The 21276-nt window shown below is 37.6% G+C and overlaps 2 protein-coding genes across 2 annotated transcripts; both read right to left on the bottom strand.

Moving 5' to 3' along the window:
• Positions 1 to 10179: 10179 nt before the first annotated feature.
• LOC106391350 (apyrase 2) lies at positions 10180 to 13386 on the bottom strand. Its single transcript, XM_013831975.3, has 9 exons — positions 12817 to 13386; positions 12286 to 12414; positions 12145 to 12201; positions 11970 to 12062; positions 11535 to 11740; positions 11311 to 11402; positions 10974 to 11191; positions 10675 to 10864; positions 10180 to 10440 (listed from the first exon to the last, which is right to left on the bottom strand). The coding sequence occupies exons 1-9, from the start codon at positions 13135 to 13137 to the stop codon at positions 10328 to 10330; spliced, it is 1419 nt and encodes a 472-aa protein (XP_013687429.2). The 5' UTR covers positions 13138 to 13386; the 3' UTR covers positions 10180 to 10327.
• A 5657-nt stretch (positions 13387 to 19043) lies between these two features.
• LOC106416756 (probable aquaporin SIP1-2) lies at positions 19044 to 20853 on the bottom strand. The gene is made up of 3 exons (XM_013857663.3): positions 20432 to 20853; positions 19462 to 19737; positions 19044 to 19370 (listed from the first exon to the last, which is right to left on the bottom strand). The coding sequence occupies exons 1-3, from the start codon at positions 20726 to 20728 to the stop codon at positions 19212 to 19214; spliced, it is 732 nt and encodes a 243-aa protein (XP_013713117.2). The 5' UTR covers positions 20729 to 20853; the 3' UTR covers positions 19044 to 19211.
• Positions 20854 to 21276: the final 423 nt, after the last annotated feature.

The following is a 21276-nucleotide window of genomic DNA, read 5'->3' as shown; positions in this document are numbered from 1 at the left end:
TCAGCCACTTTACAGTGGTTGTAGAGAAGGTATCTCTAAATTGTCGTTGACTGCTAGAATGATGAATATTAAAACTGATCACAATCTACCTGAAAGTTGCATGAATGAATGGGCAGACTTGTTTAAAGAGTATTTGCCGGAAGACAATGTGTCTGCTGATTCTTATTATGATATTCAGAAACTGGTTTATAGTCTTGGGTTGCCTTCGGAGATGATAGATGTTTGCATCGACAACTGCATGATCTACTAGGGAGATGATGAAAAGTTAGAAGAATGTCGATTCTGCAAGAAGCCACGATTCAAGCCGCAAGGACGGGGACATAATAGGGTACCGTACCAAAGGATGTGGTACCTACCAATTACAGACAGATTGAAAAGATTGTACCAAACAGAGCAGACTGCTGAAAAGATGAGATGGCATGCCGAGCATACTCAGACGGATGGTGAGATGACTCATCCATCAGATGCAAGAGCCTGGAAACATTTTAACAAAGTACATCCGGATTTTGCTAGCAATAGTCGGAATGTGTATCTCGGATTATGTACAAATGGATTTAGTCCATTCGGAATGTCAGGGAGACAATATTCATTGTGGCCAGTCTTTCTTACGCCATACAACCTGCCACCGGAGCTATGCATGCAACGGGAGTTGCTATTCTTGACCATATTAATACCTGGTCCGAACCATCCATAAAGGTCTCTGGATGTTTTCCTACAACCACTGATAAAAGAGTTGAAGGATTTGTGTTTTACAGGGGTGAGGACGTATGAGTGCTCAACGAAGACGAATTTTACGATGCGAGCGATGCTTTTGTGGACCATAAGTGACTTTACTGCCTATGGGATGTTGTCTGGATGGACTACACATGGGAGATTAGCTTGTCCATATTGTAATGGAACGACAGATGTGTTTCAACTGAAGAATGGTAGGAAGACAAGTTGGTTCGATTGTCACCGTCGATTTCTTCCCATTGGCCATCCGTACCGAAGAAACAAGAATTTGTTTAGGCACAAAAGGGTTGTGAGAGACACTCATCATCCATATCTAACTGGAGAACAAATTGAAGCGCAAATCGACTACTACGGAGCTAACGAAATAGTTTGTTGTGGTGGTAATTGGCATGTCCCTCGTAATATGCTTGATTCTTACGGTGTTCATCACAACTGGCACAAGAAGAGTATAATTTGGGAGTTGCCATATTGGAAGGAACTTCTTCTGCGCCACAACCTCGATGTGATGCATATAGAGAATAATTTCTTTGAGAACATCATGAATACAATATTGAATGTCTCAGGGAAGACAAAAGAGAACATAAAATCGAGGTTGGACTTGCCGGATATTTTCTCAAGAAGTGAGTTACATATAAAAATCAATGGACAAGTTCCCGTTCCGATATTCAGATTGTCTTCAGAAAAAAAGTCGGTGTTGTTCAAGTGGGTGGCATCAGAAGTGAAGTTCCCCGATGGGTATGTTTCAAATCTCTCTAGATGTATTGAAAAAGGTCAAAAGTTCTCCGGGATAAACAGTCATGATTGTCATGTCTTTATGCAACGATTACTGCCCTTTGCATTTGCGGAGCTACTTCCAACAAACGTACATGAAGCACTTGCAGGTAGTATATTATAGCGCAGTAATTTTATAATGGTTTAGTTTGCAATAATATATGACTAATAATGTGTTTAATTATTTTTGGAATATAAAATAGGCATTAGAGCATTTTTCAGAGAACTGAGCGCACACACTCTTAAAGAAGAAGTTGTAGAACAACTTCAGGAGAACATTCCCATCTTATTGTGCAACTTGTAGAAGATATTTCGTCCGGGATTTTTTGACGTCATGCAGCATTTAGCTGTCCACCTCCCATATGAGGCATTGCTTCGTGGACCTGTACATTACGGATGGATGTATCAGTATGAGCGAGCCATGAAATATTTGAAGGGAAAAGCAAAGAACCTCGCCAAAGTTGAAGGTTCTATAATTGCTGGAAGTTTGACGGAAGAAGTTTCTCACTTCACATCGTACTACTTTGCGTCAAAAGTACGTACCCGGAGAAGAGCTCCAAGAAGATATGATGATGGTGGTGTTGCACCAACATATGCAGTTGCTGGTGTTCCAGACATCTTTAGCCAGACTGGGCGACTCGGTGGGATATCAAAAGAGGTTTGGTGGTCGAGTGAACAAGACGCTCATAGTGCACACACCTATATTCTACTCAATTGCGAGGATCCATTGATGCGTTATTTTGAAAGGTAACATATATGGACACTTCTAAACACATATAAGTATATAATTGCGAAAGATTAATTAATATAAAATGTGATTTTACAGCTTATTTGTTTCTCAAGTCGAAGAAACATTTCCAGGTATATCCACAAGTGACGTAGACAAAAGGAAAGATCAACACTTTATTAAGTGGTTGAAGAATCAGGTATTAACTCAAACTCTTTTTCATACATGATCTGTATTTCAACGTTCTCTTTATTTTTGCAGGTTGATTATGACGACGATGCAGATTATCCTAAGTGGTTACACGAAGTAATTCAATCTCCACTTGTAAAGGTCACCACATCACAGATGTATTTCACACGAGACTATACTTTTCATACATATGAGTATGGTAGACAGCGGGCAACCAGAAACTATGGAATATGTGTGAAAAGGGAAACAGATTTCTACGGGATCTTGACGGAGATTATTGAAGTCGAATTCCCAGGGATATTGAAGATGAAATGCGTCCTCTTCAAATGTGAATGGTTCGACCCCATCGTCAACAGAGGTGTTCGGTTTAACAAATTCGATGTAGTTGATGTCAACGGTGAACGGAGGTACAACAAATTCGAGTCTTTCATCTTACCTTCACAAGCAGATCAAGTTAGTTTCCTTCCATACCCTCGGATGAGAGATTCGGGTATAAATTGGTTAGCCGTGATCAAAGTTACACCTCGAGGACGAATCATCAGTGGAGAAGAACCACCATTGCAAGAAGAACAGATAAATGAAGTCGAGGAACCTGAACAAGAAATTGATGACATCCTTCTCATTGATCCGTATAATCACGAGTACGAAGATCTTACCGACGAGAATGTCGATATATCCGATTGATGTATTTGATTTTCTGTTCTGTAATGGGTGTTTGTTTTAGAAATAAGATATATTGAGATTATAAGTTAAGGAATTGTGGTTTTAGAATTTGGGGTTTGGAATGGAAAGAATAGATTGAGGTTATAGAATATATTGAGGTTAAAGGGATGATGGGTTTGGGGTTTGGAATATATGAAGTAGAAGATAAGGAAGATGGGGTTTGGGGTTTTGAGTTTCAGATTTTAGGGATTTAAACATAATCCTTGTTATTTCCTCGTATACTAACGAGGAACTTAAGACGAATCCTAAAAATAAAGAACGCGGGACTCGTTAATTCCACGTAAGCAGAAATCGTCGTAAACAACACGTACTCTAACGAGGAAATAACGACGAAATAAAAAAATAAAGAATGCGGTGCTCGGTAATTCCACGTAAGAGGAAATCGTCGTAAATACCTCGTAATCGGAAAAACACGGGCCTTGCTAATTCCTCGTAGTATAAAAACTAGAAAAAAGAGAAGAGAAGAAAGATATTAGAATCACATGTGGCGAGACCTACGTAAGTCTAGCCCACATGTGTTCCAATATCTTTCTTCTCCTCTTTTTTTTTTTCAAATCTTTCTAATTTGAGATAGTGTGTGATTTGTGATAGTGTGTGATTTGTGAGTTTGTGTGTGATTTGAGAAGGAAACTTGTGGGTATTTATAGAAAAGCGGGCCTCTCTAATTCCTCGTAAAGGGAGGATTCGTTAATTCCACGTAATGCAAAATCGTCGTAAAGACCTCGTAATCTGAAAATGCGGGCCTTGCTATTTCCTCGTATAGTAAAACGCGGGCCTCGCTATTTCTTCGTACTGTAAAACGCGGGCCTTTGTAATTCCTCGTAACGTTACGAGGAAATTACGAGGACATGTAGTCTCTTATATATACTACCGAGCGCTCACTCTTTATTTCATCTCAAATTCCTCTCCACTTCCTCTTTATTTCGTAGCGATGGTAAGTCTCTCTAATTCCTCTCTAATTTGATTAGTTTAAGATAGATTAGGTGGTTAGTGTATGGAATTTAGATATGTTTACGGATTTTATGTTAATTAGTGTTGATTAGGTGGTTAGTGTAGGGAATTTAGATAGTTTTATAGAATTTGTTAATTACTGTTGATGTTAATTGTAAAAATTAAAATTTTTTTTCCAGACGATTCGAAGGAACAGAGTTACTCCCCATTACAGAGAGATGTTTGGTGAGCCTGGTAGTCGTTTAGACTCGTCTTCTTCAGCTCCCAGTTCTTCGGGTCCGGAGACTGTCCCTGAGACTCAGTCTTCTCAGTGAGTCTCTCGGTCGCCTTCTTCTAGTGCACCTCATGTGCCTTTTCCGATGGCTCCTCCGACGATGCCTCCTCATGTGCCTCCTCCGATGGCTCCTCCGATGCCCGCCGAGATTCATCCCGATTTGATGGTGCCTCCGAGTGCTCCTTACTCGCATTACACTGTCGAGGACCTTCTCCGTCAGCCAGGCAGAGAAGGTTTACCAGTCCTAGACCCCGACCGACCAGACGGAACTTTGTGGTATGTTACATTAATTTACTTTCAATTCTTTTGAAATTCTTTTATAACATTAATAAATAATTTATACTTTAAATTTGTTTTTTTCAGGTTTGGGGTTGACAATTGTCTTGCATCAGACGTAACCGACACGATCAAAGGTTACTTCTCCATGCCACATCCGAACTGGAGAAAGACGCCGATCTACGTCAGAAAGGCGTGGTTCAAAATATACGCTGTAAGTTACTTTTAATTAATTATATGTACTTTTATTTTTTCATGATTTATATATATATATATTTTAAAACTAATTAATAATTTAAATTTTTTTTGCAGAAAAAATATCATTGGTCCATGTGGGTCATTGAGAGGGTGAGGAAACAGTTTTACGCGAAGGTGAAAGTTCGCTTATTGGACACGGTCTCCAACTGGAAGGGTGACTGGATCGTGAAGGGATATGAGCGTGGCAAACCCGCTGAGCTCACCACGGATGTGTGGGATGGCCTCATCTGTTATTCGCGGGATCCTGACTCCATCAGAATCGCCCAGTCTTGCTCTGCCTTCTGTAACACGGTAGATGAGCACGGCCACGGGCCAATGCTTCACTCAACGGGCCAAAAACCCCACGCCGGTGTCCGTTTGGAAATGGTAATTAAATATTTTATTTAATTAAATTTTTAATATATATATTCTAACTTTCTTAAATGTTTTTAGGCCAAAGAGACGGGACAACTCCCGTCTGTTATGCAACTTTACGAGAGGACCCACAAGAATAAGGCGGGCCAATTTCTAGATGGCAAGTCCGAGCAAATCTTCAACGACTTGGTTGCTCAGGTTAACGATCGCCAGACCCAGCTGACCCAGCAGTCCACCGACAAATTACCCGTCACCTTATCCACACATGAAGTGGATAAGATTTACGAGGAGGTAAATTTTTAAAAATTTTAATTTTTTTTATTATTCATTTAATTTAACTTTAAATTTTTACTAACAATATTTATTTTTTTTGTTTTTAAGGTGGTCCCTAAGAAAAATGGACGTACGTTGGGGATTGGTTCCGTCAACGATGTTCCGAGAGCGACATCGTCTTATACTCAGACACGGGAAGATGAAGTCACTGCGCTGCGTAGAGAGTCCGAGCAGCTGCGTAGAGAGTCCACTCAGATGCGTAATGAGATGGACTCGACGCGATCTGCGTTCACAGCTCGTATGGGTGGACTCGAGGGCTTCTTGGACGTTGTAGCGGCCACAAATCCGGAATGAGGGTCTTTGTTGAGGAACTTGCGACGATAAAATCCCATTCCAGACGAGTCATCATCCGACACACATCCCGAGGCGGATGTAGAGAGGAGGAGTGATGAATTCTACCGGGCGATGAACGACTCTTAATTTTTTTTTCGGTTGTTGAATTATAAATTCAAAACTTATTTATATATAAAATATTTTGGTATTGATTTTTTTTAAAAAAATTAATTTAATTAATAAATTAAATAATTTTAATTATTTTTTAAATTATATTTTTAAATTCTGTAAAATAAAATAACGAAGTAAATTCGTAGCTAATTTACGACCTATTTACATGGAAACTTTACGAGGAAATGACGAGAAAAAGTAAACGAGTATTTTACGAGAAAACATTTACGAGGATATTACGAGAAAGATAAACGAGTACTTTACGAGGAAATACTTTCGTGGTTGTTACGTGTACTTTACGAGAAAAATCTTTCGAGATATTTACGTGTAGTTTACGAGGAACACGTTTTGAGGTATTTCCGAGGAAATCTAGCGACCTCCTTACGTGGAATATTTACGTGGTCTTTACGACGAAATGGTTACTTCGTCTTTACGACGAAATATTTTCCTCGCTAATTTACGACGAATTGATGAGGAAATATGTGTTACGACGAACGAGTAACGACGAAACATGTTTACTCGCTAATTCTTCGTAAAACCTCTTTTACGACGAATTCACGAGGAAAACCGCCCTCGTTAAACTTATGTTTTTTTGTAGTGCAAATCTAAATAGGTTGACAGATGTATTTTGAGCATTAGGGTATGTTTTACTAAATCCCAACTGTATATTTACTAAAACATTAATTATGATGGGCAGTAGTCTAACGTAATTTGGAAAAGAAGGAGATAATGTTCTTAAACGATTATTAGCATACAATTTAGATTATCTTATCAAATTGGTTTATAAATTTGATTTGTAAGATTTGAAAGTCAACTTGCCAACTTTGTCCGTATAGGGCTTTGCTACTTTGCTAGCGGATTAAATAGAGTAGACCATTCTGTCATCCATGTTCCATTGCACAACCTCTCCGCATTCTTACGTATCTATGTATACATACACATTCAGACATGTAGCTATACGGATAGAAAATCAATTCTTAATGCTTATAATTTTGTCAAGTGGATTCGCTTATAATAATCTAACAGGATAAACTATGTAGTTACTTTGTTTATTCACCCACATCATATAAATATGTTATATACATATATATCAATTACTTCAGTCTTTCTGATACCATCATATATTTTTAGAATTCAGAAAGAAAAGTATAGGCGAAACAAATTCAAGTTGGTATGCTTAATTTAGCCTTAGTGCACACATCAGACTCAAAACTCTTTCATTTCACAAATCTGAAATACTTAACTGGTTCGCGTTGTGCATACATGGTCAGGCCAGCTCTAAAATTTTAATACCTTTATCTAGTAAATTATTTTAAAATTTGTGAACCATATTTTAATGTTTTATTGACTATGCCCAAGGCCATCCATCCATGTATGTATATTGTGTTTCTTGTGTGAATTGAGGTACAACTCAATTACAAGTCGAAAATATTATCCAAAATGATTGCATACGCATCGTTTCTATAAGTGGTGGATAAAAATGATTAGTAACATGTTTTCGAGAAGTATACATTTACGTGTATACATTGTATAATAAACACGTACATACATAATTGATTAAATTATGCGTTTATACGTGCAAACAATAGCATAAGATTAGGATTTTGGAAATCTTCATACCTAAAAGTTAAGGGTTTAAAACTCTCACAATCTCTATTTTCTTTTTTTTTTGCCATTTAATTAGCACCTAAGAAAAGAATTAGCATGGCTATCTAAAAAACCAACTATCATCGTATTTGAATTAAGTTAGCTATTTATATTTTAATTAATTTAAAGAAAATATTACCCAAACAACACACTAAAACAATTTATGTACAAAAATTCACGTAATATCTGATATATATGTTTAAGCATATTCTTATATATATACGTATGATAGGATTTTCTAATACTAATGCAAACGCATTACAAAATTGCAACATAAATAAAATAGTTTACACAGTAAATTTGTTCCACTTTGTCGATTTTATCACTTTCTTCATTAATTAATCCAAGTCTACGACTCAAATTAATTTCAAAATCAACGTAGATTAGAAAACGACTTATTCCATCTTCAATGTAATTGCTCCCCCATTACAAGACAACTATAGATGTACAATTTTATAAACGTCCCACACATATACGTGGATAAATCAGAAAAAGTATACAATCTAAAATCATTAAGCATTGCTGCATCGGAAATCAACTCTTGTCACAACAAATGATACATATGGTAAACAAAATAAATAAACAAAGGATTATATTTCGACAGTTCAATTTTTGTAAGCTAATGCATGGTCATAAGTAAAGTGTCACATCCAGAAAAATTATTTAGCTCACCAATCACTGCATGTCACTTATTCATGCGTGTTCTCCGAATTTCCTTTTAATTTTCTTATGTTCAAACTCATTTTGTTTTCGAACAAAACTCCAGTAATCAACTTATGTATTGATTTAAAGAATGATGTCAAAAACATTGATTAAAGAAATTTGTTTTCATTTGTTGCATTAGATGCGTCTTAAATCTCTGTGTCGACCGGTAAAAACCCAACATTCGTTGGACGCTATCAAGATTGACCTCTGAGGGTGCGGAAGCCATAGATCCCACGGTATGGTATGCTTTTTCGGTTTAGGAAATTTATTTTTTCTAGATAAGTACGTATTCCTATAGGAAAAAGAAAATCGGGGTTTGAGGCTGCTATAAATACAGGTCTAAGGATTTGTAAGACTATACATTCACATAATAATAAGAAACTCTAAACGGGTATTTGCCTCAATTCGTTTTGATTTTTTTTTTGCTTTCTTCCAAATTTATTTGCTTTTGTTCACGACATCATTACAAAAAGCTTCTCCTTAGTCGGACTCTGAATCTTATAAGTTATAACAGACAATCCAAGTTCAGTGTGTTCATATATAGTGAGAGAGATGCCCGAGTTTAAGTTCATGATCACTGCAATTCACATATTGCATCGCATATTATTAAACTAAAGATCAATTTCCCAGTTACTTTATAATTATAAAACAAAATTCTTCAATATAACATTATTCCGAAAGGTTTTTACTCTCCGATCGAATTATTGGAAAAAGTGGAGACTGGTGATCGATTCATGTAGGAGTAGTCTTATCAATTTCTGAAAGTAAACCCACACGATTCTCCTTTGAAAACAAATGTGTCACATGTCTTCATTTTTATGGACAAATTATTATTATTGGGTTTGCTTTATTCTATACTTGTTAAAATTCAAATGATTCCCCAATAATTCATTGAAAAATGAAACTTACCTTCACCATGAAGCTTGAAGATATGCCCTTTTTGCTGGATATTGATCACACATGTATTTTTCAATGTAAAAATAAAATAAAAATCTATATCAAATGATTTAACCAATCATTATTATTTGAACATCATATCATAGTAATTAGTTCATTTTAGATATGATGAAAAATGCCAAAATGATGCCAAAAGGAAAAGAGGGAAAAAGAACAAAACAAGTTGTGAATTTTATATTTATCGTTCTCTAAATCAGTCAAAACAATAAATCTTAATGAAGAAAACTTTGAACTTCGGCCATTGGAATACTAGATGATTTTTTTTAACACTGAACTTCGGTGATGAAGCAAATATGCCTCTGTTCGATCATAAATATAATGTCGTAGCCTTATTCTTTAGTGTTCATACTGTTCTTTACAGTCTGGTTCCATATGTGGCCTTGGCCCAGACATATAGTCAATAGGTCATTTATAAAATCTTAGTTTTATATTTATATAAATTTCCGAAAAATGTTAAAAATCTTTTTCTATACACAATTTCAATATCCAAGAAGAAAAACAGCTTCTACTAAATTTTGGTAATATTTAGAAGGGGCCAATAAAATGATGATTCACCATTTGTTGTGTGCAAGTAATTGCCTATCTTACCAAGGACACCAGCTACAAACAATAATTGGACTTCAATCTCCACGTGGATTAACGAAGCACCACAATGGAAAATTAAACACATCAGTTCCTTTATTTTCTATGTACGATTGGTATTTTGTTCATTAAACTACTAAATTTGGCCAGACTGATACAATATATATAGTTGTTAATTAAATACTAGATTTTAAATATATCTGAGCCAAATCTACAACAGATTGTCATATACCATTGTAGAATTTTTTTAATATGCTTTACCAAACAATAATCATCTTTATATCACTAATAATAGTAAGTTTTTTAGCATTACAACAAAAATAAACTTTAAAAAAAAATTGGAAACAATAAATATTTGCTAGTGAAATCAAAAGAATGATGTGAGTAATTCCCAAAATGCCCTGTCACGGTGAGGAGACGGCCTCAATGGCGCTACCCAATGGCCAGGCAGCTTCCACTGCGTGTTCTCCGTATTTCACCTTCTTCACTAATGTTATTGTCTGTGTTGGCTTCAACCCTATTTTTATTTTATGCCCAAAACACAAAATAGAAAATGAATTAGACACACATTATGATAATCATCATATCATGGTAGCAGTGGTAATGATGCATCATACAATCTTAATGTCTAACACTTCTCCACTCTTACATATGTGCTTTTAGTCATTTAGTCCTAGTCAGTATAACTGTATAACCTAAACCTCTACAAATAAGTTGTGACCGATAAGAAAAAAAAAAGTGAGATGCTTACCGAATCCATCAACGAGCAGAGTATGCTGGTAAACGAGATCCATGCACAAGTAAGGCAAATTATCTTCCTCCACACGTGGGAACTTTGATTTTCCCTCCTCCATTTTCATACTACAAGCTTTCTTTGCTGCTTTCTCAAAGTCTATTGGACGAACTGTAGCAACAGGTTGCTTCGGGTCAACGAACCCTGCCTGTGCGCATAACCAAGCCCATTGTCCCCGGAGTTTAACAAAGAAACACAAAGGTTGTTGTGTAAACATGTTTTAAAGAAAACTAAAGGTGTTCTTATTGTTGGTTTACCTCAGCAGCACGATCAAAGAAAAAAGAAGCAACGAACATATTCTTTTGGCCACCACCTCGACCACCATTCCATACTCCACCAAATGTGCATTTCATGTGTGTACACAGTGTATCATTCACTTTGAGTGCGTTGATTGTTAACCTCCGGCACTCATCAAGACTCGCGCCAGATTGCAACGCAGCCGCTTTAAGCTTTTCTCCTCCATACTTGTAAGTACCTACAGCGAATAAAATATGTCAGAGGAAGGATGTCGAAGATAATGGCAATAATGAAAACATGTGTCATACGGTGAGGATAAAATGTAAAGAAGTCTAGTTGGAAAGAATATTCTCTCACCATCATAGCCTGTCACAATGCAGGGGTTGTTTGAATCTTCAGAAACTTTCAAAATCTCTGCTCGGGCAGCCAGTAATCCGTAATGTAGGTAACTACAAACAAGAAGAGACAAATAGCATTTCACAATGAACATTTTTGAATATAACAAGTTGTGCGTTTGGCATGAAAGGAAGAAAAAAAATTGAAGAAACATTAAATAAAAGAAACCACAACAGCTGACCAACCTGTGAACATAGAGGAAATACTTCCGTCCCTTCAGATACATTTCTCTGACATAAGCATCCTCTCCTTCCAATGGTTTTGGTGCACTTGCAGCATCTTCCTCGGATATAGCATATGCCATTTGAACAGAACCCCCTCCAAGATCAACCACTCCAACCGTATCTGAGTATGGTTTTCCCAAGTTCCTCAACAAGTAGTTGATCGTTACCTGCAGAGTCGGAGCCAATTAAGACAAAATTTAACATTTACATAGTAGACTTCAAACTATTATTGTTGCCATAGTGAAAATTGAACACTTCTTGACTAATTTAGAAACTAGAAAGGATAACAGTTTTTGGAATGGGGGAAGATAAGACTAAAAAGCATAGACGCACACACATAATATATACAGCAACAAGACTTCAAGTAGGAACACAAACAAATGTGGGACAGCTTACCCACTGATATGAACCTTCCTGGGTTCCATCCAGCACAGTAACAGCATTCGCCTCAGTTTTCAGCATGCTTCTATCTCTCAAGAGTTCTTGAACCTTACAAACAAAATTATAATAACTTAAGAGCTAAGTCAGCAGCATACGAATGTGCATCAAAAATATCTAGGAATAAAATTACCGCTTGCAAAATGTTCTCAGACGCTTCATGACCCAGCGTCCTCAAACCTGCAGTTGCCTAACAGGATATAATGAAGAAAATAACATTTCAGATGATTCAAACAATAAACAACGACAGTATGATAACTACTCGCTGCCATACCCCAACTCTGACAGGTGTCTTAGGACGCAACTCGCGGGGAACAGAAGACTCCGCCTTGTCAAGAAGAGACACCAAAGAGTTTGCTGCTTGTCGGGGATCAGTAGGATACGCGCTCAAGCCTGGTTTTAGCTGAAAATAAAATCAGTCAATAGTTTAGCCCCAAAGTTCCAACAAGCACCACTAAAGTGAAGCATAAACAGTAAGTTCCAAGACACTGAAAATAATCAAATATAATGAGACAAAGGAATGTGATGCTAGTTATGCGTGTTCAAGCATCCTATTAGGATTCCAGAAACACACAGTTCATGCCATTATACATACACTGAGAGCAAAGTTATGTATAACTTTATTAATATAATTATTTATAGAAATATATTCTACATTTGGAGGACATAGAAATGTTGAAGAAATAGTTCGCTGCTTTATACGAGATTATTGATTAGGCGGGCGCTTAGATCCATTTTTTGCTCCTATAGAACAATGTATATTCAACCGTTAAGCATTGAGTATAGATGAAGAGAGGAACTGAACCTGTAGGAAGAGCTCGAGTTCATTCCCGAGAGGAACAAGATCCAAATTCTTATCGAAACAGTAAACATGTACACGGCTCCCAGAGCTTCCAGCGTCAAAAACCACGGCGTAGTTCTTCGGAGGCCTCGAGTTGGGGCCTCCCTTGCGGTTAAGCACCGTGTACTCTTCAACCACCGCGTCGGATGCCGATCTCCCAGGCATCAGCAGAAGAACGAGAGCGATCAGCACAACGGGAACCGATATCACTAGCAGGATACTTCGGTGGCGTTGGATCTTGTCGGCGAGAGGCTCGTGCCGTCCGATCCCGCGCTTAGCCGTCATTTTCTCTCCGTCAACGGTGAGGAGTCCCTGATGATATTCGGAGGTAGGAGGAGAAACGGTGGCGGTTCCGGACTCTAGTAGCTCAGTGTAGGAAGGCGAACGGTAGCGTATCTTACCGTTGCCGGTGGTCTGCGGCGGATCCTGCGACGGCTCCAGATCGAACGATGGCGATTCAAAAGCGGGGCTAGTATCGCCGAACTGATTGGAGAAAGGAAGAAAAGGTTCGATTTCAAGTTGTTGCTTTTCTAGATCTGTATTTGTATTTGAGCGACAGAAACAGACAAAAGACGTTATGGCCTTTTACGATCGCGGGAGAGCGTAAAAGTAAATCCCACAATCAGATCAGTACGGTGCAAAACCGTTAAAACTCTGATATTTTTACTGGGTGAGGTAAAAACAAAAACAACATGTATCATAATGTTCTTGTTGTTGACAAGAAGGATAATTCACAGATACCTATCCATGCTTGATCATCCATCAAGTTATTTCTACCTTCACCCATCCACAGAAACGTATCCATTCGACTATTGAAAACATGCAAATAATTTTGAAAGTTGTGTCTTTTCTCTTTATTCAAGAAGCATGTTGTCTTTATTTATTATTATATCCAGATCTAGATTAGTTTAAATATGTGTTGTAACCACAATTTACATGTTAAGGAATTAAGTTTCTCCCTCTTTATTTTACTTTCTTCACAACTCTTTCTCTCTCTTGTTCTTGAGCTGTTCATCCTGATTTCTTATTTTCTTATATGGTATTAGAGCTTCTAAGCTCCTAAAACACCTTTCTACTTCCGCAAATCTCTTTACTCTTTTCACTCTTTTCCTCACTTGGTTCAAAATGGAGCAACACAGCTACAGACCTATCAACATTCCAGTTGTTCTTAAAGGATTAAACTATCTACTCTGGTCAAGATTGACCAAGACAGCTCTTGGTGGAAGAGGTCTATGGGAGCACATCACTTCAAGTGAAGCACCAAGACAAACCACTCAAGGAGAAGATGGAAAGGAGATTGTAGTAATAGATAAAGGCAAATGGGGTCAGGAGGACCTTATGGTGTTGTCAGTTTTACAAAGCTCGCTTGACTCTTCTATTATGGAGGCATATTCTCACTGTGAAACCGCAAAGAAATTGTGGGATACCTTACACAAGGTGTATGGAAACACTTCAAACCTTACCAGAATTTTTGAAGTGAAGAAGGCAATCAACAACTTACAGCAAGAAGAGATGAACTTTACCAAGCACCTTGGGAAGTTCAGTCAACTGTGGTCTGAGCTTGAAATGCTAAGGCCAAGCACCACTGATCCAAACATCCTCAATGAAAGGCGTGAGCAAGACAAGGTCTTTGGGTTACTTCTCACACTCAATCCAACTTTCAATGATGTTATCAAACATATCCTGAGAGCTAAGGAGCTTCCAAGCATGGATGATGTTTGTTCCCAGCTACAAAAGGAACCTGGCTCAGATGGATTGTTTGGAGGAAAAGGAGAGCTGTCTATGGCAAGCAAAGCTGAGAAGGGGGAGACTGCTGCAACAAACAAAGTTGCGTACAAACAAGGAGGTGATAGGCGTGTGACTTGTGAACATTGCAAGAAACAAGGTCACTCTAAGAACAACTGTTGGATCCTTCATCCTCACCTCAGGCCACCTTCAACATCCAAGTTCAACCAAACTAGAGCTCATGAAGCTGTGCACAACCATGAGGCTGGAAAGGCTATGGTGTGTACTTCTCATTCTGTGATGACACATTCATCCGCAAGTCAGACATTGAAGCCCTTATCAAGGCTCTCAATGCAAACTCTGGTAACATCAGTGTCAATGCTCTAAACTCTATTCATAATGCATCTCACACTGCTATGTCTTTAATCATTGATTAAGGAGCTTCTCATCATATGATTAGGGATGCTAAACTGATTAGTGATGTTAAACCTGCTCTAGGGGGTGTAGTGATTGCAAATGGAAATAAAATACCCATTGAGGGAGTAGGAAATCTAAAACTATTTGATAAGGAGTCTCAACCTTTTTATATGCCTACTTTTACATCTAACTTATTATATGTTAAGAGAGCAACTAATGATCTGAATTGCAATGTTATTTTCAGTCCTAATGATGTTTACTTTCAGGATATTAAAACCATCAAGATGTTGGGAAAAGGTGTGAGCAAGGGAGAGCTTTATTTGCTTGAAGACACCAAATTTTCTGATTTATCTTGTGCTTTTAATTCTGCTTCTGTTTTAGCTAGTGATGTGTTATGGCATGCTAGACTAGGCCATCCTCATTCTCGTGCTTTAAGCTTGATGTTACCTAATTTGTCTTTCAAAAATGAAACTTGTGAGGCTTGTATTCTTGATTAACATTGCAAATCGGTTTTTCCTAAATCTATGACTATTTATGAAAAGTGTTTTGATCTAGTTAACTCTGATGTTTGGACATCACCTTGTGCATCTAGAGAAAACCATAAATATTTTGTGACATTCATAGATGAGAAATCAAAATATACGTGGCTCACTGATTCAAAGTAAAGATGGAGTTTTTGAAGCTTTTATTAACTTTCAGAACTATGTATCTAACCATTTCAATGCTAAGATCAAAATTTTCAGGTCTGATAATGGTGGGGAATACACCAGCCATATCTTCAAACAACACATAGCAAAACATGGAATTATCCATCAAACAAGTTGTCCATACACACCACAACAAAATGGAGTTGCTGAAAGGAAGAATCACCATCTTATGGAGGTTGCAAGAAGCATGATGTTCCATACTAATGTTCCAAAGAGGTTTTGGGGAGATGCTGTTGTATCAGCCTGCTATCTGATCAACAGAATTCCTAGCAAAGTCCTCCAAGATGTCTCTCCCTTTTAGGTATTAAACAAAATTAAACCTCTACTTGATCACTTGCGTGTGTTTGGGTGTTTGTGTTATGTCTTGACACCAGGAGAACAGAGAAACAAGCTGGAAGCCAAGAGTTTCAAAGGCATGTTCATAGGATATTCCCACATGCAGAAAGGGTACAAGTGCTACATACCTGAATCAAGAAGAGTTATAGTCTCAAGGGATGTTAAGTTTGTGGAATCAAAGAGATACTATGATGACAAAAGTTGGGAAAGCCTTCAGGATCTCTCACAAGGACCTTCAGATAGGGCAAACAACTTGAAAATCATTTTGGAAAGCCTAGGCATCAGCCAACCTCAAACCAGTGGGGTACCGAGCACTTCAACTATACCTTCAGTTGTTGATGAAGCTGCACCAGTTGTAGAAACAGTCCATCTTGACCATGAGGGGGGGGGGGAAATCAACCTAATTTACATGTTGTCCACGAGGAGGCTATCCACGAAGAAGCTATCCACGAAGAAGTTGTCCACGACGAAACTGTCCATGAAGAAACTGTCCACGAGGAAGCTATCCAAGAAGAAGCTATCCATGATTCAGCTGTCCATGATCAAGAAGGAATGCAACAAGAAGTTCAAACATTAAGGAGGAGTACAAGGATAAAGAAACCTTCTCAGTGGCTGAACACCAAAGTATACTTTAACAACAATGATGTTGCTCATCCTATCCAAGCGACCTGTTCTTTGGCAAGTTATCCTCAAGAGCATGTAGTCTTCATCAGCAATCTGGATCAAGAGTACATTCTAAAGACTTATGAAGAGGCAATGGAGCTAGATGAGTGGAGAGAGTCAGTTGGAAAATAAATCGGTGCCATGATCAAGAATGATACTTGGTATGAAACTGAGCTTCCCAAAGGAAAGAAAGCAGTAACAAGTCGCCTACTCTTCACCATTAAGTATCTAGCTAATGGGAAACCAGAGAGGAAGAAGACAAGGCTAGTTGCAAGAAGATACACTCAAGTCTATGGAGAAGACTATCTGGAAACTTTTGCACCAGTAGCTAAGCTCCACACCATAAGAATTCTACTCTCCTTAGCAGTCAATTTGGTGTGGTATTTATGGCAGATGGATGTCAAGAATGCTTTTCTTCAGGGAGAATTGGAGGATGAGGTTTATATGAGGCCACCTCCGGGTATGGAAGACTTTGTGAAACCAGGGAACGTCCTTAGATTGAAGAAGGCTATCTATGGATTGAAGCAATCACCAAGAGCTTGGTATCACAAGCTTAGTACAACTCTCAATGGAAGAGGGTTTGTAAAATCTGAAGCTGATCATACACTCTTCACCCTCACAAACAAGCAAGGAATTGTGGTGATTCTGATTTATGTAGATGATATTATCATCACAGGAAGTGACAAGGAATGTATCATCTCAACCAAAGCTTTTTTTAAGTCTACTTTTGATATTAAAGATTTGGGTGAGCTAAAGTACTTTCTAGGGATAAAAATATGCCGCTCTAAAGAGGGGCTTTTCTTATCTCAAAGAAAGTACACACTTGATCTTTTAAATGAGGCAGGAAAGCTTGGAGAAAGAATAGCTAAAACACCTCTTGAAGAAGGATACAAAGTCTTGCGTGAGGGGGAGATTGAAGATAAGCCATTTGGAGACTTCAGACTCTATAGGAGAATGGTTGGGAAGCTGATCTATCTAACCATTACAAGACCAGACATCTGCTTTGCTGTGAATCAAGTCAGTCAACATATGCAAGCACCTAAAGTTCATCATTGGAATATGGTGGAAAGGATCATGAGGTATCTGAGAGAAGCTCCGGGTAAAGGCGTATGGATGGGCTGCAACAAGAGCACAGAGATTGTGGGATATTGTGATGCAGATTGGTCTGGTGATAGAGTGGACAGGAGGTCTACAACAGGCTATTGCACTTTCATTGGAGGCAACTTGGTAACTTGGAAGAGTAAGAAGCAAAAAGTGGTTTCATGTTCAAGTGCTGAAGAAGAGTATAGAGCAATGAGGAAGCTCACTAGTGAACTTATTTGGATCAGAAACCTACTTAGAGATTTGGGCATAGAGACAACAACACCAATCACAATGCATTGTGATAATCAGGCGGCTATTCATATAGCATCAAACTCAGTATTTCATGAGAGGACAACGCACATTGAGGTGGATTGTCACAAGGTGAGACAAGCTGTGGAGCAACTAATCATATTGCCTTGTTACACAAGGAGTGAAGATCAACTTGCTGACATCTTCACCAAAGGAGCAAGCACCAAAGTTTGTGAGTCCATCCATCCAAGGTTAGGACTCATAGACTTGTCCAGATCATGATCCTCTTGGTCATGAATCGTCTACTCTTTTTCCTTAGTGCGTTTTTGTCCCACTGGGCTTTGCACACTAAGGTTTTAATGAGGGATGTGTTCATGACTTTCCAAGCTTGATCATTCCTTATGCTCAAGCTTGAGGGAGAATGTTGAGAAGAAGGATCATTCACAGATACCTATACATGCTTGATCATCCATCAAGTTATTTCTACTGTCACCCATCCACAAAAACGTATCCATTCGACCGTTGGAGACATGCAAATAACTTTAGAAGTTGTGTCTTCTCTCTTTATTCAAGAAGCATGTTGTCTGTATTTATTGTTATGTCCAGATCTAGATTAGTTTAAATATGTATAAGGAATTAAGTTTCTCCTTCTTTACTCTCTCTCTATTTTACTTTCTTCACAACTCTCTCTCTCTTGTTCTTGTTTTTGAGCTGTTCATCCTGATTTCTTATTTTCTTACACTTGTGATTTACACAACTTCAATTTTGGTTTTGACTATACTAAACACATCTTGCAGAAAAGTTCTGATGGTTAACATCTAAATTTCGAATCTCTAAAAAAATGATTTATGAATGATTATATAGACTAGTGTTGAAAATGTTCTTGATGATGTAAATAGATTCGTTAAACCTGAATATTCGTAAGGCATATAGAATTTCTGATAAAGTGGAGTAAAATTCAGTGTTCAGAAAAACTTTGATTCTTGGTTTTGACCAGTTAAGTTTTGGTTATGTGGCAAGAAAACCGGACGAGAGTGATCCCTTGAGAACAAAATAGAGGACATGAGTTTACAAAGTACAAATGACGACAAGGAGATCTGTACGACTACAACTCAAAAACACACAACAAGTATAGTATATATAATTCATGAAATTTTGAGTTATGTTCTTCCTATTTACTCAAGCTTTTTTCTGTTTTTTCTGGACCGGAAGTGGCGGCGGAAATAGACTCCGAAAGAGAATCGCAGACAAAATAGCTCCGGTGAAGGAGCTGAACCAATACACATAGAAATGGTTCCATGTGTTGTGAGACTTGTGTATATATGCCCACCCAAATGCCTGCATCCACGAGACAAGACTATCAAGATTCATAGTATGAAAAAATAAGTTCAACAATTATTGACTAGGATCAATAGTATAATGAACTTACAATGGCAGGATTCATGAATGGTCTAGTGAATGTAGATCCTGCAATGAACACTGAGACGGTAGCTATAGCGAGCAAGAATGTTTTAGCGAGCAGTTTACGAGGACCTCTAAGGATAATCAGCAAAACCAAAAATGTAACACAAAAACTTAGAATCACTTCTGAAATAGCTCCACTGTGTGCATCAACTCTGAATGAAGGACGCCCTCCAATCATAGTCTTATATTTTTCTGGTATCATCTCCATTATTGTTATCGCACCTGCTGCTGCACCAAGTGCCTGAAATCACAAATTATTTTTTTCCCCTTAAGATGATTTTGAAGACTGAGAAGTAAAGTTTGTAGAGCAGAAGGGTGTAAGGAATTAGAATCAAGAACGACTTGACATGATCTTTTCATATGTGGTTTTTGAGTTGTAATAAGGTTAAATAGTGGTCAGTAACGAAGTGGTGCAGAGGACATCAACGGAAGACATAGGAGAAGAATAGTGTTTATAAATGGAAGAAATCGGAAAAAGTGTTATTAAATATATATAGAAAAGCGCCAAAAAATATATTATAAAATAAATTTACATTCAAAATATATATATGTTGGAAAAAAACAAAATACGCCAGCAAGTTCCAGTCGAGAAAGAAAGTATGTAGTTAATAACGTTTCTAAGAAAAAGAAAATAACGTTTGCATCGTTGATATCTGTGTTATTCAACCACTTTTACAAATCACACGTGGAAAACACACGTTAAACCAACCAACGAAAGAAGATCCGTTTTCTGTTCATGCACTCAAATCTCAATATAGTGTTAATCAACACACTGATTGAACAATAAACAAATGTAATAAAAATAAATAAAAATGTGCAAGGATCATACTTTAACAGATGCTTATTCGAATACTCAGGAAAAGATGTCACAACTATCAATTAAACATTTTTTTTTTGGTTCGGTGTCAAAAGCTAGTAAGAACATAGGTGTATACCTGAGCCGGGGATCTAATAGCCAAGGAGAAGAGAGAATCTGTAGAAACGCCGGCGGTATAAAACGCGGCGTTTCCACAAGGGTTGAAGCTAGCGCCACCAAGAAAGTTTCCAATAACCGTGAAAACCGAGATAGAGAAGAAAACAACCACCGTCGTAATCAGCGGAGGTGCCCAAGTGATGCCATGAAACCCGGCTGCGGAAACAATCGCCGCCGTTTGTAACCCAAACGTCGCCGAGAGAATAACCCAGAAAAAGGTTATCACCATATCACCAAACGCAGACCTCACAGCATTCATCTTTCTACTTTGAGACGAACTAAGGATTATTCGGTTTACGTAGCGTTTTTGGTTTCTTGAAACGTATTTGCGTTTTCTTGTATATATAAATAAATAAAGAACGTTTGGGTTTTGAGAAGATTGTTATATTGTCTTCTTTTACCTTCTTGAAAAGGATATATATTACTAGTCCAATCAAAAATGATATTCTTTTTATATAAAAGGAAGATATGTTTGAGTGACTCACCTAACGCACGTAGCAGATAAGAGCTGGGCGTATTAGTGTTGGAATAATGGTTACCTGAATTTTCATAGATAGTAGAGAAATATATCTCCCAAACTGGTAGGACAGCTATTTGTGAGTTTTGTAAGAAAAAGAGTATGTAGAGTTTACTAACAGAATATTTTGCTTATATTTACCAGAGAGGGGTTTATCATATTCCAAAATGAGTTTGTATATAGAATTCATTACCTTGTATTATTTATTCTAATTAGTATTTACTTTTTTAACTCAGATTTTTAACTTAAAAATCCAAATTAATTAGCTGCAATACAGATTTGATAATCTA

The sequence above is a fragment of the Brassica napus genome, chromosome C9 (genome assembly GCF_020379485.1).
Source record: "Brassica napus cultivar Da-Ae chromosome C9, Da-Ae, whole genome shotgun sequence".
In the NCBI taxonomy this organism is placed as follows: Eukaryota; Viridiplantae; Streptophyta; class Magnoliopsida; order Brassicales; family Brassicaceae; genus Brassica; species Brassica napus.
This window is presented reverse-complemented; position numbering and strand designations above follow the sequence as displayed.

Coding starts and splice junctions, on each gene's coding strand:
- LOC106391350 (XM_013831975.3), bottom strand. CDS start 13,137: ATGACGGCTAAGCGCGGGATCGGACGGCACGAGCCTCTCGCCGACAAG. Junction 12,063..12,144: donor CTGAGAACATTTTGCAAGCG/GTAATTTTATTC, acceptor TTTGTTTGTAAG/GTTCAAGAACTCTTGAGAGA. Junction 11,403..11,534: donor TATTTCCTCTATGTTCACAG/GTTGGTCAGCTG, acceptor TCTTGTTTGTAG/TTACCTACATTACGGATTAC.
- LOC106416756 (XM_013857663.3), bottom strand. CDS start 20,728: ATGAATGCTGTGAGGTCTGCGTTTGGTGATATGGTGATAACCTTTTTC. Junction 19,738..20,431: donor CTATTAGATCCCCGGCTCAG/GTATACACCTAT, acceptor TTGTGATTTCAG/GCACTTGGTGCAGCAGCAGG. Junction 19,371..19,461: donor CATTCATGAATCCTGCCATT/GTAAGTTCATTA, acceptor TCGTGGATGCAG/GCATTTGGGTGGGCATATAT.